We start from the raw sequence: 22,501 nt of genomic DNA, 5'->3' as shown, positions 1-22,501 counted from the left end.
CTAGGAGGAAGAGAAAAGGTTATTGGTAGGCCTTGTGCCAGGGGAGCTAACCTAGGATGAAGAGAGAAGGTTACTAGTAGGCCTTGTGCCAGGGGAGCTAACCTAGGAGGAAGAGAGGGGGTTACAGGAAGGCCTTGTGCCAGGGGAGCTAACCTAGAAGGAAGAGAGAAGGCTACTAGTAGGCCTTGTGCCAGGGGAGCTAACCTAGGAGGAAGAGAGAAAGTTATTGGTAGGCCTTGTGCCAGGGGAACTAACCTAGGAGGAAGAGAGAAGGCTACTAGTAGGCCTTGTGCCAGGGGAGCTAACCTAGGAGGAAGAGAGGGGGTTACAGGAAGGCCTTGTGCCAGGGGAGCTAACCTAGAAGGAAGAGAGAAGGCTACTAGTAGGCCTTGTGCCAGGGGAGCTAACCTAGGAGGAAGAGAGAAGGTTATTGGTAGGCCTTGTGCCAGGGGAGCTAACCTAGGAGGAAGAGAGAAGATTATTGGTAGGTCTTGTGCCAGGGGAGCTAACCTAGGAGGAAGAGAGGTTATTGGTAGGCCTTGTGCCAGGGGACCACACCTAGAAGGAATAGAGGGGGTTATAGGAAGGCCTTGTGCCAGGGGAGCTAACCTAGAAGAAAGAGAGAAGGTTACTAGTAGGCCTTGTGCCAGGGGAGCAAACCTACAAGGCAGAGAGGGGGTTACTAGTAGGCCTTGTGCCAGGGGAGCTAACCTAGGAGGAAGAGAGAAGGTTACTGGTAGGCCTTGTGCCAGGGGACCACACCTAGAAGGAATAGAGGGGGTTACAGGAAGGCCTTGTGCCAGGGGAGCTAACCTAGAAGGCAGAGAGGGGGGTTACTGGTAGGCCTTGTGCCCTCATGTAATCCTACTGAGAACTTGTGGTCAATTCTCAAGAGGTTGGTGGACAAACAAAAACCCCACATTCTGACAAACTCCAAGCATTAAGTATGAAAGAATGGGTCACCATCAGTCAGGATCTGGCCCAAAAGTTAACCGACGGCATGCCAGGGCGAATTGCAGAGGGCTTGAAAAAGAAGAGCCAACACTGAAAATATTGATTCTTTGCATAAACTTGATGTAATTGTCAATAAAAGCCTTTGAAACGATGAGATGCTTGTAATTATAGTTCAATACAACACAGAAACAACAGATACAACACTAAATACACTGAAGCAGCAAACTTTATGAAAACCAGTATTTGTGCCGATTTCAAGACTTTTGGCCAGCAATGTACATCTCCTCAGACTGCTGTAACATCCAGGCCTCTGCTGCTGAGAGACCACAGACACATGGAAGCAATCTGGAGATTGTGGGGCAACAGAGACACGTCTAATGCCAGAAAAATCATAGTTGTAATTGTAGAAGCTAAACTCACTGCTCCTTATAGCTGCTGTGTTCAGGAACTGAAGCCTTGGCTGCCCTTAGCCGACCCCGCAGTACAGCAGACACACTCACCTTGGAGACAAAGACGCCCTCATCCGTTGGGTCCAGGGGGTTTCCTGGGTGGCCTTTGGCGCCTCCTCGAATACTTATACCTAACTTCTCCCCAGAGGCCTTCACAATACAAATCTCCTGAAGAGGAAGAAGAATCTAGTGAAGAACACTTTTCCCCAGAAAAAACATTCCAAACATACAAATGTCCACGTTAAGTGCAGCTCCTGTACACAAATCAATGTTATGGTAACTATAGGTTTACTCTAAATTAGTAAAGATGGATTTAAAACCCATTTCCATTAACCTGTGGTGATCATCTCCTCACCAGGACGGGCTCCTCAGGACCAAGCAAGACCAGTGGTGAGGCCTGTGGGCAGTGTCTAGTCACCCCTCTGGGCAGCAGTGTGGGGGAGGGGAGATGGGGTAACACACACCTGCATTCCGGAGGGGGAGAGTAGATTGGGTAACACACCCCTGCATTTCAGAGGGGGAGGATAGTAGATGGGGTAACACACCTGCATTTCGGTGGGGGGTGGAGTAGATGGGGTAAAACACCTGCATTTCGGAGGTGGAGGAGAGTAGATGGGGTAACACACACCTGCATTCCAGAGGGGGAGGAGAGTAGATGGGGTAACACACACCTGCATTCCAGAGGGGGAGGAGAGTAGATGGACACACCTGCATTTCGGAGGGGGAGGAGAGTAGATGGGGTAACACACACCTGCATTTCAGAGGGGGAGGAGAGTAGATGGGGTAACACACCTGCATTCCAGAGGGGGAGGAGAGTAGATGGGGTAACACACCTGCATTCCAGAGGGGGAGGAGAGTAGATGGGGTAACACACCTGCATTTCGGAGGGGGAGGAGAGTAGATGGGGTAACACACCTGCATTCCAGAGGGGGAGGAGAGTAGATGGGGTAACACACACCTGAATTCCAGAGAGGGAGTAGAGTAGATGGGGTAACACACACCTGCATTTCGGAGGGGGAGGAGAGTAGATGGGGTAACACACACCTGCATTTCGGAGAGGGAGGAGAGTAGATGGGGTAACACACACCTGCATTTCGGAGGGGGGGGAGAGTAGATGGGGGGGAGAGTAGATGGGGTAACACACACTTGCATTTCGCAGGGGGAGGAGAGTAGATGGGGTAACACCTGCATTCCAGAGAGGGAGTAGAGTTACATAGTTACATAGTTATTTTGGTTGAAAAAAGACATACGTCCATCGAGTTCAACCAGTACAAAGTACAACTCCAGCCTGCTCCCTCACATATCCCTGTTGAACCAGAGGAAGGCGAAAAAACCCTTACAAGGCATGGTCCAATTAGCCCCAAAAGGGAAAAATTCCTTCCCGACTCCAGGTGGCAATCAGATAAAATCCCTGGATCAACATCATTAGGCATAACCTAGTAATTGTAGCCATAGATGTCTTTCAACGCAAGGAAAGGATCTAAGCCCCCTTTAATTGCAGGTATAGAGTTTGCCATAACGACTTCCTGTGGCAATGCATTCCACATCTTAATCACTCTTACTGTAAAGAACTCTTTCCTAAATAAATGGCTAAAACGTTTTTCCTCCATGCGCAGATCATGTCCTCTAGTCCTTTGAGAAGGCCTAGGGACAAAAAGCTCATCCGCCAAGCTATTATATTGCCCTCTGATGTATTTATACATGTTAATTAGATCTCCTCTAAGGTGTCTTTTCTCTAGACTAAATAAACCCAGTTTATCTAACCTTTCTTGGTAAGTGAGACCTTCCACCACGTATCAATTTTGTAGCTCGTCTCTGCACCTGCTCTAAAACTGCAATATCTTTTTTGTAATGTGGTGCCCAGAACTGAATTCCATATTCCAGATGTGGCCTTACTAGAGAGTTAAACAGGGGCAATATTATGCTAGCATCTCGAGTTTCTATTTCCCTTTTAATGCATCCCAAAATTTTGTTAGCTTTAGCTGCAGCGGCTTGGCATTGAGTACGATTATTTAACTTGTTGTCGATGAGTACTCCTAAGTCCTTCTCCAAGTTTGATGTCCCCAACTGTATCCCATTTATTTTGTATGGTGCTAGACCATTGGTATGACCAAAATGCATGACTTTACATTTGTCAACATTGAATTTCATCTGCCATGTATGTGCCCATATAGCCATCCTATCCAGATCCTGTTGCAATATGACACTATCTTCCTGAGAGTTGATGATTCTGCACAATTTTGTATCATCTGCAAAAATAGCAACATTGCTTTCTACTGCATCTACTAGGTCATTAACCTCCCTGGCGGTTAATTTATTTTTAAAAATGGGCAAAAATCTTTTTTTTAATTTTTTTTTTTGTTTCATGTAAAGCTACCAGAGTGGTAGCTACATGAAACACCACTAGAGGGCGCATGTGGCCCTCTAGTGCGATCGTCGCCGGCATCAATAGCAAACAGGGGAGCGCGTATAACGTATAACGCGTTCCCGTTTGGCTTCTCCTGTCGCCATGGCGACGATCGGCATGACGTCATGGACGTCAGCCGACGTCCTGACGTCATGCGCACTCGATCCAGCCCATAGCGCTGCCCGGAACTCATTGGTCCGGGCAGCACAGGGCTCTGGAGGGGGGGGGGCCTCTTCCGCCGCTGCGTGCGATCGCCGCAGAGCGGCGGCGATCGAGCTGTGCGCGCGGCTAGCAAAGTGCTGGCTGCGCGCACAGCACTTTGAATGGGGCGAATCGCCCCAACAAAGCCTGAGAAATCCTCCTGCGCGGCATAGCCCGAGCTCAGCTCGGGCTTACCGCCAGGGAGGTTAATAAATACATTGAAGAGCACTGGACCCAGAACAGACCCCTGAGGGACCCCACTGCTAACAGTCTCCCATTTTGAGTACGATCCATTGACCACAACTATTTGTTTTCTGTCCATTAGCCAGTTCCCTATCCATGCACACAAACTCTTCCCCAGTCCTTGCATCCTCAACTTTTGCACCAGACTTTTGTGGGGAACAGTGTCGAAGGCCTTTGCAAAGTCCAAGTATATCACATCTACAGCATTCCCAATATCCATATTAGCATTCACTACCTCATAAAAGCTGAGCATGTTAGTCAAACAGGACCTGTCTTTAGTAAACCCATGTTGATGCTGAGAAATAAGATTATTTTATACTATGAAGTCATGTATAGTATCTCTTAGTAACCCCTCAAATAGTTTGCATACAACTGATGTTAAAGGTGGCCATACACTGGTCGATGTGCCATTAGATCGACCAGCTGACAGATCCCTATCTGATCGAATCTGATCAGAGAGGGATCGTATGGCTGCCTTTACTGCAAACAGATTGTGAATCGATTTCAGCCTGAAACCGATTCACCATCTGCTGAGCTGCTCCTGCCGCCTGTCCCCCCCCCCCCCCCCCCCGTATACATTACCTGAGGCTGGCTCCGGGTCCTCTTCTCCGCATTGCACGGCTCTGTTCCGGCTCCATTACGGCGCTTCCTGTGTTACTCCATGACCAGGAAGTTCAAATAGAGCGCCCTCTATTTCTCTATGGTCACTGCAGTGACACAGGAAGCGCCGGGATGGAGGAAGCCGGAACAGAGCCGTGCAATGCAGAGAAGACGCCCGGGAGCCAGCCTCAGGTAATGTATACTTGATCGGATCGGCCGCCGCTAGCGACGCGCACTTTACCCGCGGGCGATCGAGGGTAATTTCCCGCACGGCGCGATCGACGGGCCGATCCGATTTCGGGAGGAAATCGGATCGGCGGCTGCGTTTACCGCGAACGATTGGCAGCAGATTCGATCCCAGAATCGAATCTGCTGTCGAAACGGCCGGGAATCGAGCCAGTGTATGGCCTGCTTAAGCTTACAGGTCTATAATTTCCTGGTTCAGATTTTTTGCCCTTCTTAAATAATGGGAAAATGTGGGCTGTACGCCAATCCACTGGGACTCTGCCAGTTGCAAGAGAGTCACAAAAGATAAGATAAAGGGGTTTAGCTATAACTGAACTTAAGGATGCATGCCATCCGGGCCAGGTGCCTTGTCTATTTTTAATTTATTTAGTCTTGCCTTCACTTCTTCCTGCGTTAAGTATTTAATATTACAGTTAGAAGATTGAGACTCTCCTGCCTCTGTAATTTGCAACAGTGCTGTTTCTTTTGTGAAGACAGAAGCAAAGAAAGCAATTAATAACTCTGCCTTACCTTGGTCATCCACCATTGAGTTCCCACCCTCATCCTTTAGGAGTCCTATACAGTCAACCTTTCTTTTTTTAGAGTTAATGTACTTGTAAAACTTTTTTGGGTTAGATTTGATATCCCTAGCGATTTGATTTTCAGCTTTGATCTTTGCCACCCTAATTTCTTTTTTACAATTTTTATTGCACTCCTTATAATTGCTTAGTGCAGCCTCGGTCCCCTCCTGTTTTAGGACCTTATAGGCATTCTTTTTCCTCTTCATTTTATCTTTAACCTTTCTATTCATCCATAGAGGCCTTTTTTTATTCCTAGACATTTTGTTTCCATATGGGATATACATACTACAATATTGTTTAAGTTTAAAAGCTTGCCATTTCCCTTCAGTGTCCTCCCCTTGTAGTACATTATCCCAGTTCACCAAACTTAGTGCCTGCCTAATTTGATTGAACTTTGCTTTTCTAAACTTCATAGTTTTAGTGGTCCCGCTGCCCCGTGGCCTATCAGTCACCAGATCAAATGTTATCATGTTGTGATCACTATTTCCCAAATGTTCTTGAACCTGCACATTTGATATATTATCTGGTCTATTAGAAATGATCAGATCCAGTAACGCATTCCCCCTAGTTGGTTCAGTTACCATTTGAGTCAAGTAATTGTCCTGTAGTGCTGCCAGAAATCTGCTGCTTTTACCAGAATGGGTAGCCTCAATACCCCAGTCAATGTCTGGAAAGTTGAAGTCGCCCATAACTATGACCTCATTTTTACTTGCAGCTTTTTCAATTTGCTGTAGTAATCGCAGTTCTGCAGCTTCATTAATATGAGGTGGTCTGTAGCATACCCCAATAAGCAATTGTCAACTTTTATTTCCACCATGAATATTTACCCAAACGGGCTCCAGTAGATGGGGTAACACACCCCTGCATTCCAGAGGTGGAGGAGAGTAGATGGGGTAACACACCTGCATTCAAGAGGGGGAGGAGAGTAGATGGGGTAACACACACCTGCATTCCAGCTTCATTCCAGAGAGGGAGTAGAGTAGATGGGGTAACACACACCTGCATTTCGGAGGGGGAGGAGAGTAGATGGGGTAACACACACCTGCATTCCAGAGAGGGAGTAGAGTAGATGGGGTAACACACCTGCATTTCAGAGGGGGAGTAGAGTAGATGGGGTAACACCTGCATTTCGGAGGGGGAGGAGAGTAGATGGGGTAACACACACCTGCATTTCGGAGGGGGAGGAGAGTAGATGGGGTAACACACACCTGCATTTCGAAGGGGAAGGAGAGTAGATGGGGTAACACACCTGCATTTCGGAGGGGGAGGAGAGTAGATGGGGTAACACACACCTGCATTTCGAAGGGGAAGGAGAGTAGATGGGGTAACACACCTGCATTCCAGAGGGGGAGGAGAGTAGATGGGGTAACACACACCTGCATTTCAGAGTGGGAGGAGACTAGATGGGGTAAAACACCTGCATTTCAGAGTTGGAGGAGAGTAGATGGGGTAACACACACCTGCATTTCAGAGTGGGAGGAGAGTAGATGGGGTAAAACACCTGCATTTAAGAGTTGGAGGAGAGTAGATGGGGTAACACACACCTGCATTTCGGAGGGGGAGGAGAGTAGATGGGGTAACACACACCTGCATTTCAGAGTTGGAGGAGAGTAGATGGGGTAACACACACCTGCATTCCGCAGGGGGAGGAGAGTAGATGGGGTAACACACACCTGCATTTCAGAGGGGGAGGAGAGTAGATGGGGTAACACACCTGCATTCCGCAGGGGGAGGAGAGTAGATGGGGTAACACACACCTGCATTTCAGAGGGAGAGGAGAGTAGATGGGGTAACACACACATGCATTCCAGAGGGGGAGGAGAGTAGATGGGGTAACACACACCTGCATTTCGGAGGGGGAGGAGAGTAGATGGGGTAACACACACCCGCATTCCAGAGAGGGAGTAGAGTAGATGGGGTAACACCTGCATTTCGGAGGGGGAGGAGAGTAGATGGGGTAACACACACCTGCATTCCAGAGGGAGAGGAGAGTAGATGGGGTAACACACACATGCATTCCAGAGGGGGAGGAGAGTAGATGGGGTAACACACACCTGCATTTCGGAGGGGGAGGAGAGTAGATGGGGTAACACACACCTGCATTCCAGAGAGGGAGTAGAGTAGATGGGGTAACACCTGCATTTCGGAGGGGGAGGAGAGTAGATGGGGTAACACACACCTGCATTCCGCAGGGGGAGGAGAGTAGATGGGGTAACACACACCTGCATTTCGAAGGGGAAGGAGAGAAGATGGGGTAACACACCTGCATTTCGGAGGGGGAGGAGAGTAGATGGGGTAACACACCTGCATTTCGAAGGGGGAGGAGAGTAGATGGGGTAACACACCTGCATTTCGGAGGGGGAGGAGAGTAGATGGGGTAACACACCTGCATTTCGGAGGGGGAGGAGAGTAGATGGGGTAACACACCTGCATTTCGGAGGGGGAGGAGAGTAGATGGGGTAACACACCTGCATTTCGGAGGGGGAGGAGAGTAGATGGGGTAACACACACCTGCATTTCGGAGGGGGAGGAGAGTAGATGGGGTAACACACACCCGCATTCCAGAGAGGGAGTAGAGTAGATGGGGTAACACCTGCATTTCGGAGGGGGAGGAGAGTAGATGGGGTAACACACACCTGCATTCCGGAGGGTGGAGGGTCTCTCCTGACCAGTAGTCGCAGCTCCTGCCCCGCAGTCAGCAGGGCCTTCACAGCTTCCTGGTGGGTGGCATGCCTCAGATCCATGCCGGCTGCCTCCAATATCCGGTCACCCACCCTGAGGCCACTGCGTGCCGCCACACCGCGAGAAATCACCTGCCGGACAGACATCAGAAAGTCAGCGGTACACCAACATTATCTCGTTACAGGGATAAATATCGGGCTGTTTATATTGTCTCGAGCAGGATCTGCCCCTTATTATTGTTCATCACAGAGGCTGAAGCTGATGCGATTCACAGAGAAGGTGCGTTTATTTATGCCGGGAATCACAATCCTGAAATAAGTTGTGAAATCACCAGTTCCGGACCGCTGGTACGCTTATTCAAGCCCCTGGAAACTTCACTTCAGCACCAGGGGCGTAGATAGGCGTACTCCTTTATTTACCTCACCGTTCCCGATTGCCGCGCCACTGCCGTTCGTTTCCGTCGGTATCCTGCCACACTGTGATTGGTGAATGGGAACAGCTTGTTCCCAAACCCAATCACAGTGCCAATCACAGAATAAAAGCCTGCGGCAGCGAGACACCAGCATTCATTTACAAAGTTAAAGTAACACTTCCTCCTGCATGCTCACAGGACTCCGGAATAGAGCGTGGCACCATCTTGTGGCCAAAAAGTAAAAATGCACCCACATACACTAATATAATATATAGAAAAATAATTTTTATTCACTTTTAGCACCTTTTACCCCCTACCCCATAAGTTACCAAAATAAAAAACTAGTAAAAAAAAAATGACAATTTAAAAAAAGATATACATAAATAGTTACCTTAGGGAGTTTTTAAACATGTATGTCGTAAGGGTTTATTACTGTTATTTTTGTAAATAAAAGCTTTAACTACTGATTAGAGTCTAAAAAAAAAAAATACAAAAAAAATGCACCTTTATTTCCAGATAAAATATTATCGCCATACATTGTAGTAGCGACACAATTTAACCTCCTTAGCGGTATGCCCGACACTGTGTCAGGCATACTGCTCTGTGGCCCCAGGAGTCCCCCATAAATAAATAATTGTGCCTAATGACTGTAAAGCATACAGCTAGCACTAGGCTAGCTAGTAAGAGTGTCCGGCACCTCTGGACCCCCCCATTTATACATAACCCCCCCCTGGATCCAGCGATCGCGCAGCCTCCCTGCACAGCTCCGCTCTCTCTATGGGGTGGATCTGGTTTACGCATAATGTCATGTGCGATCCTCCCCATAGTGAAGACCAGAGCTGTGCAGGGAGGCTGCGCCGATCGCTGGATCCAGAGGGGGGTAACGTATAAACGGGGGGATCCAGGGGATCAGAGGGTGCCCAACACCTTTACTAGCTGGCCTAGTGCTCGTCATATGCTTTACAGTCATTAGGCACAATTATTTTAAAAGCGGGGAAAAAGTAAAAGAACCTCCTAAGCGGCGTAACGCTCCGGAGGTTACACGTAATAACCGGGACAAACAGGCAAATAAAACGTGTGGGTTTTATTTATTGTAGTGCATTTTATTTGAAGGCTATAAAGGCTGAAAACTTTTTATAATATTCCCTTTAAAATGAATATAAAATAAAATAATTCTAAGCAAAAATTACCGTACCACAGAAAGTCTAACTTGTGGCGAATAAAACAATATATAGATCATTTTGATGTGATAAGTAGTTATTGGCAAGTGAATGGGAGGAGAGTGATGTGATCTTTGCTCTGGTTTTTAAAGGAGAAAAACCTAAACTGAGAAGGATATGGATTTTTCCTTTTAAAATAATACCAGATGCCTGACTCTCCTGCTGATCCTGTGTCTCTAATACTTTCAGCCACAGCCCCTGAACAAGCATGCAGATCAGGTGCTCTGACTGAAGTCAGACTGGATTAGCTGCATGCTTGTTTCAGGGTGTGATTCAGCCACTATTGCAGTCACAAAGATCAGCTGGACTGCCAGGCAACTGGTATTGTTTAAAATGAAACCTCTATTTCCCTCTCAGTTTAGGTTCCCTTTAAAACAGAAAGCATTTGCAATAAGTCAGGTTGGAAGTAAGCTCTGAAATGTTACCCATGATGCATCACTGCTGAAATACGCAAATTAACATTGTTGTCCCTGTCAGCTAACCACACCTCCAGATGGGTGATTTGCATATTCAGCAGTGATGCACTGGGAGACATCTCAAGCTCACTCCAACCTGAATGATTGCAAATTCTTTCTGATTTAAACTATTTTGGTTCCTGGACGTAGAAACTACGTCCAGGAACCATGCACGCGGCAGATCGCGCGCATGCACGCGCGCTCCCGGCCCGCGGTTCGTTAGCCAGGCAATCAGTGAATCGGGCTACGGTGCCCGATCACTGATTCCTCTCCCCCGCTGAAAAAGCAACAGCTTCTCTCGGAAGCTGTGCCTTTTCTGGCCGTTGCCTCCCCCCTGCGTCACTTTAAGCGTGTGTTACGCTTAGAGTGACGTCATGTAAACAAACTCATGGCCGCCATCTTGTGGCCAAAAAGTAAAACTACAACAAAAAGTAAAAAAAAATTAAATCAACACACAATTACATTAAAAAAATATGGTTTATATCCCACCCTCCCAAAAATACCCACATAAAATGTTTAAAATAAAAAAAAACAAAAAACATGTAAATAAAAAAAAAAACATGTAAATATTTACCTAAGGGTCTAAACTTTTTAAATATCAATGTAAAGATGAAATATTTCTATATTTTTTTATTTTAAACTTGTAAGTAGTGATAGATGCAAAACGGAAAAAATGCACCTTTATTTCCAAATAAAATATTGTCGCCATACATTGTGATAGGGACATAATTTTAACGGTGTAATAACCGGGACATATGGGCAAATACAATACGTGAGTTTTAATTATGGAGGCATGTATTATTTTAAAACTATAATGGCTGAAAACTGAGAAATAATGAATTTTTTCAGTTTTTTCTTATTCTTCCTGTTAAAATGCATTTACAGTAAAGTGGCTTTTAGCAAAATGTATCCCCCAAAGAAAGCCTAATTGGTGGCGGAAAAAACAAGATATAGATCAGTTCATTGTGATAAGTAGTGATAAAGTTATAGGCTAATGAATGGGAGGTGAACATTGCTCAAGTGAAAACGACGGAACGTGAATGGGTTAAGAAATCAAACTTCTGTTTTCCATAGCATTTTAGTAAGGGGGCTTTTTGGACCACTGTAGCCGCTCACACACTGCTGGGAGTTCTGGTTCACCATGAGCTTGCTGGGTACTCTGTAACTCTAGTTTTTAAAGGACCTCTGTTGCGAAAATCTTAAAATTTAAAATACATGTAAACACATACAAATAAGAAGTATGTTTCTTCCAGAGTAAAATGAGGCATACATTACTTTTCTCCTATGTTGCTGTCACTTACAGTAAGTAGTAGAAATGTGACATTACTGACAGATTTTGGACTAGCCCATCTTCTCATGGGCGGTTCTCAGGGTTTTTTTTTATTTTTAAAAGCACTTAGTGAATGGCAGTTGCTCCGTCCAACTGGCAAAACCGTGAACGGTGAGCAGGGAGGCTGGCCAGCATCTTTGTATAAATCTTTTTCAGGGAATGTCTTTATAAAGAATAAGGGCAATGCTGAGAACACCCCATGAAGAGATGGACTAACCTAAAACCTGACAGCAACATAGGAGAGAAGTAATTTATGGCTCATTTTACTCTGGAAGAAAAGTACTTCTTATTTGTATGTGTTTTAACGACAGTTCCTCTTTAACCACTTCAGCCTAACTGGACGAAATTTCTCATCCAGTTAGGCTGCGCGCACTCCCGCGGGTGGCGCGTGCTCCCGCGGGCCCCCCATGCGTGCTCCCGCTATTGGCCGTTAGCCCAGCGAACAGTGAAAGGGATTATAGATCCCTTTCACTGATCGCACCCCCCCGGAGAAAAGCCGACAGCGTCTCTCCAGACGCTGCAGCTTTTCTGCGTTTCAAAAAGTTCCCGTGCTTCAATCTTCTTCCTGGGAGCGAGCTCGATCGCTCCCAGGACTATTTGACTGTGGCCATCTTGTGGCCAAATAGTAAAGTACACCCACATACATTTTAAATTAGAAAAATACACTTTTTTACATTAAAAACTGACTGTTTACCTCCCACACCAAAAATTAACCACATAAAATTTTTAATAAAAAAAAAATTTACAATAATAAAAAAAAGAAAAAACATAAATAGTTACCTAAGGGTCTGAACTTTATAAATATGCATGTCAAAGGAGTATATTCATATATTTTTTAAAAATAATGGGCGTGTGATGGACGCAAATTGAAAAATTGCACCTTTACTTCCAAATAAAATATCGGCGCCATACATTGTGATAGGGACATAATTTATATGGTGTAATAAGCAGAACTAATTGGCAAATAAAGTACATGGGTTCTAATTATGGTAGCCTGTATGAATTTCAAACTATAATGGCCAAAAGCTGAGGAATAATGATTTTTTTTCCATTTCTTTCTTAATATTCATGTTAAAATTGATTTAGAATAAATTAATTCTCAGCAAAATGTATCACCCACAGAAAGCCGAATGGGTGGCGGAAAAAACAAGATATAGATCCATTCATTGTGATGAGTAGTGATAAAGTTATTGGCAAATGAATGGGAGGTGAAAGTTGCTCAGATGCAAAAAAAAAAATTCAACCCTGTGGGCTGAAGTGGTTAAAGTGTAACTGTCGGGCATAAAATCAAAAATCAATTCTTTATTTTTATCTGGTAAACAGGTAATAGGGATGCGAAGCAGGCAATCCAAAAGTTACACATCTCTATTACTTTTCTTATTTATACTGTAAATGATCCTTCCCCAATTTACCTGACTCTTAGGCCTAGTGCACACCAGAGCGTTTCCGCTGCGGTTTGCGATCCGCTTGCGGGTGCGGATACGCTTGGTCTCAATGGGGCTGGTGCACACCAAAGCGGGAGGCGTTTTGCAGAAACGCATACTCCCGGGGTGAGGCATTTTTTGGATTGCGGAGGCGTTTCTGCCTCCAATGTAAAGTATAGGAAAAACGCAAACCGCTCTGAAAGACGCCAGATCAGAGCGGTCTTACAGGTCTTTTTGTTACAGTAGCTGTTCAGTAACAGCTTTACTGTAACAATACATGAAATCAACTACACCAAAACCGCTAGACAAAACCGCAAAATGCTAGGTGAAACGCTACAGAAAAATAAGAAAAAGCGTTTCAAAATCAGTTCGCATTTTGCGGATCTGCTAGCGGTTTTTGGTGTGCACTAGGCCTTATTTGGTACGTTGCCGCACAAAGGAAGTTGCAGGGCATGCTGGGTTGTTTTTTTTTTTGCTTCTTTATTTCCCCTCAGACTTAACTAATGTACAGAAGCAAAAAAGGACAACCCAGCATGCCCTGCAACTTCCTTTTTGCGGCAACGTACCAAATAAGAGTCAGGTAAACTGGGGAATGATCATTTATCAACAAGAAAAGTAACAGTGATTGTTTGATTGCCTGATTAGCATCCTTATTACTTGTTTACCAGAAAAAAATAAAGAATTGATTTTTGATTTTATGCCTGAAGGTTACACTTTAAGGAGAAAAAAAACCTGTGCTAAAGAAGTGATTAACAATTCTTTTGACCCCCCCCCCCCCCCTCTCCCCCAGGAAGGGAGCGTCTCGTGAAACGTGCAGCAATCCACAGACAGACCGGATCGCACAATGCTCACCTTTGAGATGAAAACACCCGGCTCCCGGACCCCAAACGGATGGCTGGAATGGTCGCTGCCCCCCACTATGCTGAGGCCGAGGGGACCCCCTGACTTTGCCAGGAACACTTCCTGCAGGAAAAGCATAGAAACACAATAACCATAATAATGACAGAGGTGGCACAGAAGGGGACAGAGGTGGCACGGAGGATGGCAGAAAAGGAACAGGAGGGCAGAGGTGACAGAGGTGGCACAGAGGACGACAGAGGTGGCACAGAGGACGACAGTGGAGGGACAGGAGGGCACAGGTGGCACAGACGACAGATGTGACAGAGGATGACAGAGGACCACAGAGGTGGCACAGAGGGGGCACAGAGGGGGCAGTGGAGGGACAGGAGTGCAGAGGTGGTACAGAGGACAACAGAGGCGGCACAGAGGGGGACAGTGAAAGGGCAGAGGTGGCACAGAGGGGGAAAGAGGACGGCAGAGGTGGCACAGACGACGGCAGAGGTGGCACAGACGACGACAGAGGTGGCACAGAAGGGGACAGTGGAGGCACGGAGGAGGACAGTGGAGGAACAGAGGAGGACAGTGGAGGAACAGAGGAGGACAGTGGAGGAACAGAGGAGGACAGTGGAGGCACAGAGGAGGACAGAGGTGGCACAGAGGAGGACAGAGGTGGCACAGAGGAGGACAGAGGTGGCACAGAGGAGGACAGAGGTGGCACAGAGGAGGACAGAGGTGGCACAGAGGAGGACAGAGGTGGCACAGAGGAGGACAGAGGTGGCACAGAGGAGGACAGAGGTGGCACAGAGGAGGACAGAGGTGGCACAGAGGAGGACAGAGGTGGAACAGAGGAGGACAGAGGTGGCACAGAGGAGGACAGAGGTGGCACAGAGGACGACAGAGGTGGCACAGAGGACGACAGAGGTGGCACAGAGGACGACAGAGGTGGCACAGAGGACGACAGAGGTGGCACAGAGGACGACAGAGGTGGCACAGAGGACGACAGAGGTGGCACAGAGGACGACAGAGGTGGCACAGAGGACGACAGAGGTGGCACAGAGGACGACAGAGGTGGCACAGAGGGGGACAGTGGAGGGACAGGAGGGCACAGATGACAGAGGTGGCACAGAGGGGGACAGTGGAGGGACAGGAGGGCACAGAGGAGGATAGAGGTGGCACGAGGACGACAGAGGTGGCACAGAGGATAGAGGTGGCACGAGGACGACAGAGGTGGCACGAGGACGACAGAGGTGGCACAGAGGAGGATAGAGGTGGCACGAGGACGACAGAGGCGGCACAGAGGAGGGCAGAGGCGGCACAGAGGAGGGCCTAGGCAGCACAGAGGAGGGCACAGGCGGCACAGAGGAGGACAGGGTGACACAGAGGGGGACAGAAGTGACACAGAGGTGACACAGGAGGACAGAGGTGACACAGAGGGGGACACAGAGGTGACACAGAGGGGGACAGAGATGACACAGAGGGGGACAGAGATGACACAGAGGGGGACAGAGGTGACACAGAGGAGGACAGAGGTGACAGAGGGGGACAGAGGTGGCACAGAGATGGCACAAACGATGGAGTGGTTCCTAAGAGGGAAGCAAGAGTTTTACATACAAGCCAGGACCCACCTCTATTGGAAACTCGTCCTCCATTGTGTGAGCGGAGTGATTCTTCAGTTGTGTGCCGTCTTCCTCTCCGTTCTCCAGGTCTGCAGGGGGTGGCGGTGACCGCGGCCGAGCTCGGTGAAGGGAGGGTGATGCTCTGGGGTCTGGTGGTGCCCCCGGCTGGGGAGGTTCTCTCTCCACTAGCAGAGTGATGGTGGGGGAGGTGCTGGTAAGCAGGGCTACTGCCTGATCATGCCTGGCTTCTGTCATGTCTACGCCATTAATCTAGAACAATGCGCAAAGCATCAGCAACTCCATCCCATAATAATCCTCAATGCAGGAAGTGCCCACAGGAGGGCGCAGCATGGAAACCACAGCATACACTCCTCCCCGAATCACAGCATACACTCCTCCCCATGCAGGAGCGCCACACCCACATCACAACATACACTTCTCCCCCTGCAGGAGGATGGCCACACCCACATCACAGCATACACTCCTCCCCGAATCACAGCATTTATTCCTCCCCCTGCATCACAGCATACACTCCTCCCCCTGCAGGAGAGCCACCACACCCACATCACAGCATACCTCCTCCCTCTGCAGGAGGATGGCAACACCCACATCACAGCATACACTCCTCCCCCTGCAGAAGGGCCACCACACCCACATCACAGCATACACTTCTCCCCCTGCAGGAGGCGGCAACACCCACATCACAGCATACACTTCTCCCCCTGCAGGAGGATGGCAACACCCACATCACAGCATACACTCCTCCCCCTGCAGAAGGGCCACCACACCCACATCACAGCATACACTTCTCCCCCTGCAGGAGGACGGCAACACCTACATCACAGCATACACTCCTCCCCCTGCAGGAGGACGGCAACACCCACATCACAGCATCCACTCCTCCCCCTGTAGGAGGGCCGCTACACCCACATCACAGCATACACTCCTCCCCCACATCACAGCATGCACCCCTCTCCCTGCAGGAGGATGGCCACACCCACATCACAGCATACACTCCTCCCCCTGCAGGAGGGCCGCTACACCCACATCAAAGCATACACTCCCCCCCCCCCCCCTGCATCACAGCATACACTCCTCCCCCTGCATGAGGGCCGCCACACCCACATCACAGGTCATCGTGTCACTGGGTACAGGGTACAGTATAGAGGAAGTCCTCCACCCCAGCGGACACCCCAGGAGACCACACGACAGGTCATTGTGTCACTGGGTACAGGGTACAGTATAGAGGAAGCCCTCCACCCTAGGGGACACCCCAGGAGACCACACAACAGGCCATCGTGTCACTGGGTACAGGGTACAGTATAGAGGAAGCCCTCCACTTCAGGAGACCACACCACAGGTCATCGTGTCACTGGGTACAGGGTACAGTATAGAGGAAGCCCTCCACCCTAGGGGAAACCCCAGGAGACCACACAACAGGTCATCGTGTCACTGGGTACAGGGTACAGAGGAAGCCCTCCTCCCCAGGGGACACCCCAGGAGATCACACCGCAGGTCATCGTGTCACTGGGTACAGGGTACAGTATAGAGGAAGCCCTCCTCCCCAGGGGACACCCCAGGAGACCACACCACAGGTCATTGTGTCACTGGGTACAGTATAGAGGAAGCCCTCCACCCCAGGAGACCACACCACAGGTCATTGTGTCACTGGGTACAGGGTACAGTATAGAGGAAGCCCTCCACCCCAGAGGACACCCCAGGAGACCACATCACAGGTCATCGTGTCACTGGGTACAGTATAGAGGAAGCCCTCCACCCCAGGGGACACCCCAGGAGACCACACGACAGGTCATTGTGTCACTGGGTACAAGGTACAGTATAGAGCAAGCCCTCCTCCTTCCCAGGAGACACCCCAGGAGACCACACAACAGGTCATTGTGTCACTGGGTACAGGGTACAGTATAGAGGAAGCCCTCCTCCCCAGGTGACACCCCAGGAGACCACACGACAGGTCATTGTGTCACTGGGTACAAGGTACAGTATAGAGCAAGCCCTCCTCCTTCCCAGGGGACACCCCAGAAGACCACACAACAGGTCATTGTGTCACTGGGTACAGTATAGAGGAAGTCCTCCACCCCGGGGGACACCCCAGGAGACCACACAACACAAGGACAGGTATAGAGCACACAGGAGCCAGCTCTGACCGGGCAGTATACACTCTTACCACCAGCAGCCACCTGGTAACACGGGTACACAGCTAAAGCATGCGGTTACCACATGGCTAAAGAGGCAGAGAATCCCTCTACCAGAAGAGAGAGGAGGCTGCTGGGAGCATTGTCACAGGTTAATGCAGAAAGAGAGAAAACCAGGGACAGGCTAGATGGAGCAGCAGATCAGGGAAAATAACAGGTTTAGTAGGTTTACCACAAACACTCAGAAAGAACATTAACATATTCACAAATAGAGGCATACCGGCATCACCCCCCCCCCCCCCCACCCACCCATACATCTCGTGTTCTGTAGTATAGTCAGTGATTTCCCGGCGAGGTGGTTATACTACTAGGGGGCTCTCCAGGAGAAGGGCTGGGAGAGGTCGGGGGTGATGAGATTGGGTCGCCGGGCCTAGCTATGGCTCCACCCCCCCCCCATACATCTTGTGTTCTGTAGTATAGTCAGTGATTTCCCGGCGAGGTGGTTATACTACTAGGGGGCTCTCCAGGAGAAGGGCTGGGAGAGGTCGGGGGTGATGAGATTGGGTCGCCGGGCCTAGCTATGGCCCCACCCAGGTGATGTCACTTTCTGGGGGAAGCACTGCTGTATACTGTGACTAGTGATTGTAGTGCCTGAGCATATCCGCGGACTCATATTCTAATGGAAAGCTGTGATGGAGACAGCTGAGGGCAAAGAACACAGGCTGGTCTTTTCACACAGAGAAGAGGAGGAACTTCTAGATCCTGCGGAGGCCGGACTGGACGAGACATCGCAACCAGACTATGGCAGCACCGCGTGTGTGTATGGTGTGTGTGCGTATTTACGTACGTGCGTGCGTGCGTGCGTACGTACGTACAGTGTGTGTGTGCGTATGTACAATGCGCGTGTGTGTGCGTATGTACAATGCGCGTGTGTGTGCGTATGTACAGTGCGCGTGTGCGTGTATGTACAGTGTGTGTGTGTATATGTACAGTGTGTGTGTGTCTATGTACAGTGTGCATTTGTGTGCGTATGTAGTGAGCGTGTGTGTATGTACAGTGCGCGTGTGCGTGCGTGCGTACGTACAGTGCGTGTGTGTATGTACAGTGTGCATTTGTGTGCGTATGTACAGTGAGCGTGTGTGTGTGTATGTACAGTGCGCGTGTGTGCGCGCATGTACAGTGCGCGTGTGTGCGCGCATGTACAGTGCGCGTGTGCAGGCATGTACAGTGCGCGTGTGCGTGTATGTACAGTGCGCGTGTGCGTGCGTACAGTGCGTGTGTGTGTGTATGTACAGTGTGCATTTGTGTGCGTATGTACAGTGCGCGTGTGCGTGCGTATGTACAGTGCGTGTGTGTGTGTATGTACAGTGTGCATATGTACAGTGAGCGTGTGTGTGTATGTACAGTGTGCGTGTGTGTATGTACAGTGCGCGTGTGTGTGCGTATGTAGTGCGCGTGTGAGTGTATGTACAGTGCGCGTGTGCGTGCGTACGTACAGTGCGTGTGTGCGTGCGTACGTACAGTGTGCATTTGTGTGCGTATGTACAGTGAGCGTGTGTGTGTGTGTATGTACAGTGCGTGTGTGTGTATGTACAGTGTGCATTTGTGTGCGTATGTACAGTGAGCGTGTGTGTGTGTGTATGTACAGTGAGCGTGTGTGTGTGTGTGTATGTACAGTGCACGTGCCTATGTACAGTGTGCGTGTGTGTGCGTGCGTATGTACAGTGCGCGTGTGCGTGTATGTACAGTGCGCGTGTGCGTGCGTGCGTACGTACAGTGCGCGTGTGTGCGTACGTACAGTGCGTGTGTGTGTGTATGTACAGTGCGCGTGTGCGTGCGTACATACAGTGCGTGTGTGTGTGTATGTACAGTGCGCGTGTGTGTGCGTACATACATACAGTGCGTGTGTGTGTGTGTATGTACAGTGCGCGTGTGTGTGCGTACATACAGTGCGTGTGTGTATGTACAGTGCGCGTGTATGTACAGTGCGCGTGTGTGTGCGTATGTACAGTGCGCGTGTGTGCGTATGTACAGTGCGCGTGTGTGTGCGTATGTACAGTGCGCGTGTGTGTGCGTATGTACAGTGCGCGTGTGTGTGCGTATGTACAGTGCGCGTGTGTGTGCGTATGTACAGTGCGCGTGTGCGTGCGTACGTACAGTGCGCATGTGCGTGCGTACGTACAGTGCGTGTGTGTGTATGTACAGTGTGCGTTTGTGTGCGTATGTACAGTGAGCATGTGTGTGTGTATGTACAGTGCGCGTGTGTGTATGTACAGTGCGCGTGTGTGTGCGTATGTACAGTGTGCGTGTGCGTGTATGTACAGTGCGCGTGTGCATGCATGTACAGTGCGCGTGTATGTACAGTGCACGTGTGTGTGCGCGTACGTACAGTGCGTGTGTGTGTGTATGTATGTACAGTGCGCGTGTGCGTGCGTACATACAGTGCGTGTGTGTGTGTGTGTGTGTGTACAGTGCGCGTGTGCGTGCGTACATACAGTGCGTGTGTGTGTGTATGTACAGTGCGCGTGTGTGTGCGTACATACAGTGCGTGTGTATGTACAGTGCGCGTGTGCGTGCATACGTACAGTGCGTGTGTGCGTGTGTATGTACAATGCGCGCGTGTGTGCGTACGTACAGTGCGTGTGTGTGTATGTACAGTGCGCGTGTGTGTGCGTATGTACAGTGCGCATGTGTGTGCGTATGTACAGTGCGCGTGTGTGTGCGTATGTACAGTGCGCGTGTGTGTGCGTATGTACAGTGCGCGTGTGTGTGCGTATGTACAGTGCGCGTGTGTGTATGTACAGTGCGCGTGTGCGTATGTACAGTGCGCGTGTGCGTATGTACAGTGCGCGTGTGCGTACGTACAGTGCGCGTGTGCGTATGTACAGTGCGCGTGTGTGTGTGTACAGTGCGCGTGTGTGTATGTAAAGTGTGTGCGTATGTACAGTGTGCGTGTGTGGGGGTGGTAACACTTTAGCCAGCAGAAGCAAACATACAGCGGGACTTACAGACAAGACGCGGTCTCCAACCCTCAGAGTGGCGTCCCGGTGAGCAGCTCCGCCTTCTGCGATGCGAGAGATGAATATAGCCTGGAATCAGAGAGCAGAGAGTTTATATACAATGAGAGGTGAGATCATTAGGCAGAGCTGAGCCTCGCTGCACACAGACCGGCCGGAGCCACAGTCATCACCTTCCCAAAATACCCCAATCCCAGGTCTGACTGCGGCTCACATATCACCGCTATTTACAGAGGATGGACTTTCCCTGCAGACTTCCAAAAAACCCGCGAGAGAGGGGGGACACGGCTGCAAGTCACAGTGAGCTTTACAACGCCTGACTGCAACATAGGAGGCCGGGGACACAGCACGGAGGGAACACAGAGGGGACACGACGAGCTTCATAATGCAACATCAGAGTACGGAGGGGACACAGCACGGAAGGGACACAGTATGGAGGGGACACGACTGTATGTCACACCGAGCTTTACAAAGCCTGACTGCAACATAGGAGGCCGGGGACACAGTATGGAGGGGACACAGAGGGGACATGACTGTATGTCACACGAGCTTCATAATGCAACATCAGAGGCCGGTGACACAGTACAGAGGATGGACTTTCCCTGCAGACTTCCAGGAAGCCTGCAAGAGAGGGGGGACACGGCTACAAGTCACACCGAGCTTTACAACGAGGAAAAAAGTGTGTTCCTTGCGCTCAAACTCTGGGCCACCAGACCAATCAAATCCAATATGCCAGTTGTCCAAAACGGATAATCACACGTTGTGCTGCTCCAAATCAGGGTATGTGTGCAAAGAGATCTAAGAGAGGGAGGAGCGCTCTAAGTGCATTAACCAAGTTGAACTTTATTTGCGCATAACAAGTGGATACTTACAAGAAAGAAATTAAAAGGCGCTTGTCTGCAGATAAGCCAACCGCTCTACCCCTCTGCGGCAAGTTGCACGCGCTGCGGCCAGCAGCGGCGTGTCCGTTGTTGTCAGGAAGCTCGTCTTGCGAGGCGGTGGGCGGGGCCTATGGTCGTGGTGCGCGTGACGTCATGACGCGTTTCGGCGCACTGCGCCTTTATCAGATGACGTCACGCGCAGTAAGAGGCGTACTTATATACGCTTGTGTGCCGTAGTTGTGGCAACAATTGAAAACATTCAAACAAACTTTATTGTCCATTACGACGTATATACATGCACCTGTGCGCGGATATAATATCCGCGCGTCTGCATGTTAGAAGATCTACACTGGCTCACAGCGCGTACATCTATGCCGCTGCACGTATTACACATACGCCATCCTTAATTGACACAAATTTTTAAAACAGAGTGATCAATCTTATGTGATAGTCTGATTAAACTGACTACATTATTAACCTTTTAGTCATGTCACAATGGATTTAAAAAGTGTAAACTCTAATCATGTTACATATAAATGTGAAAAACTGTACCTATACACATAGCATACAATTACACAAAGATATGATGCAAATTAAAGTGACATTATATAAATGAGATTAAAATATTATGAACCACATAAAAAACATCATTGTGATGAACATAAATTATTAATTTATGTTCATCACAATGACGTTTTTTATGTGGTTGCATCATATCTTTGTGTAATTGTATGCTATGTGTATAGGTACAGTTTTTCACATTTATATGTAACATGATTAGAGTTTACACTTTTTAAATCCATTGTGACAT

General features: G+C 49.0%; 1 protein-coding gene across 13 annotated transcripts in view; it reads right to left on the bottom strand.

Annotated features, from left to right (window-relative positions):
- Nucleotides 1–22,501, bottom strand: part of SCRIB (scribble planar cell polarity protein) — a 399,297-nt gene that overhangs the window by 207,560 nt on the left and 169,236 nt on the right. For all 13 annotated transcript variants that reach the window (XM_068238215.1, XM_068238207.1, XM_068238205.1 and 10 more), the window contains 5 exons: nucleotides 20,801–20,881; nucleotides 15,649–15,909; nucleotides 14,036–14,146; nucleotides 8,297–8,473; nucleotides 1,455–1,571 (listed from right to left, as the gene is read on the bottom strand). In XM_068238215.1, coding sequence (XP_068094316.1) covers nucleotides 1,455–1,571; nucleotides 8,297–8,473; nucleotides 14,036–14,146; nucleotides 15,649–15,909; nucleotides 20,801–20,881 — 747 coding nt within the window. The remainder of the gene's footprint in view (nucleotides 1–1,454; nucleotides 1,572–8,296; nucleotides 8,474–14,035; nucleotides 14,147–15,648; nucleotides 15,910–20,800; nucleotides 20,882–22,501) is intronic.

This window comes from Hyperolius riggenbachi, chromosome 5 (genome assembly GCF_040937935.1).
Source record: "Hyperolius riggenbachi isolate aHypRig1 chromosome 5, aHypRig1.pri, whole genome shotgun sequence".
Taxonomy (NCBI): domain Eukaryota; kingdom Metazoa; phylum Chordata; class Amphibia; order Anura; family Hyperoliidae; genus Hyperolius; species Hyperolius riggenbachi.
The sequence above is the reverse complement of the archived record's forward strand: the minus strand, read 5'-3'. Positions and strand labels throughout refer to the sequence as shown.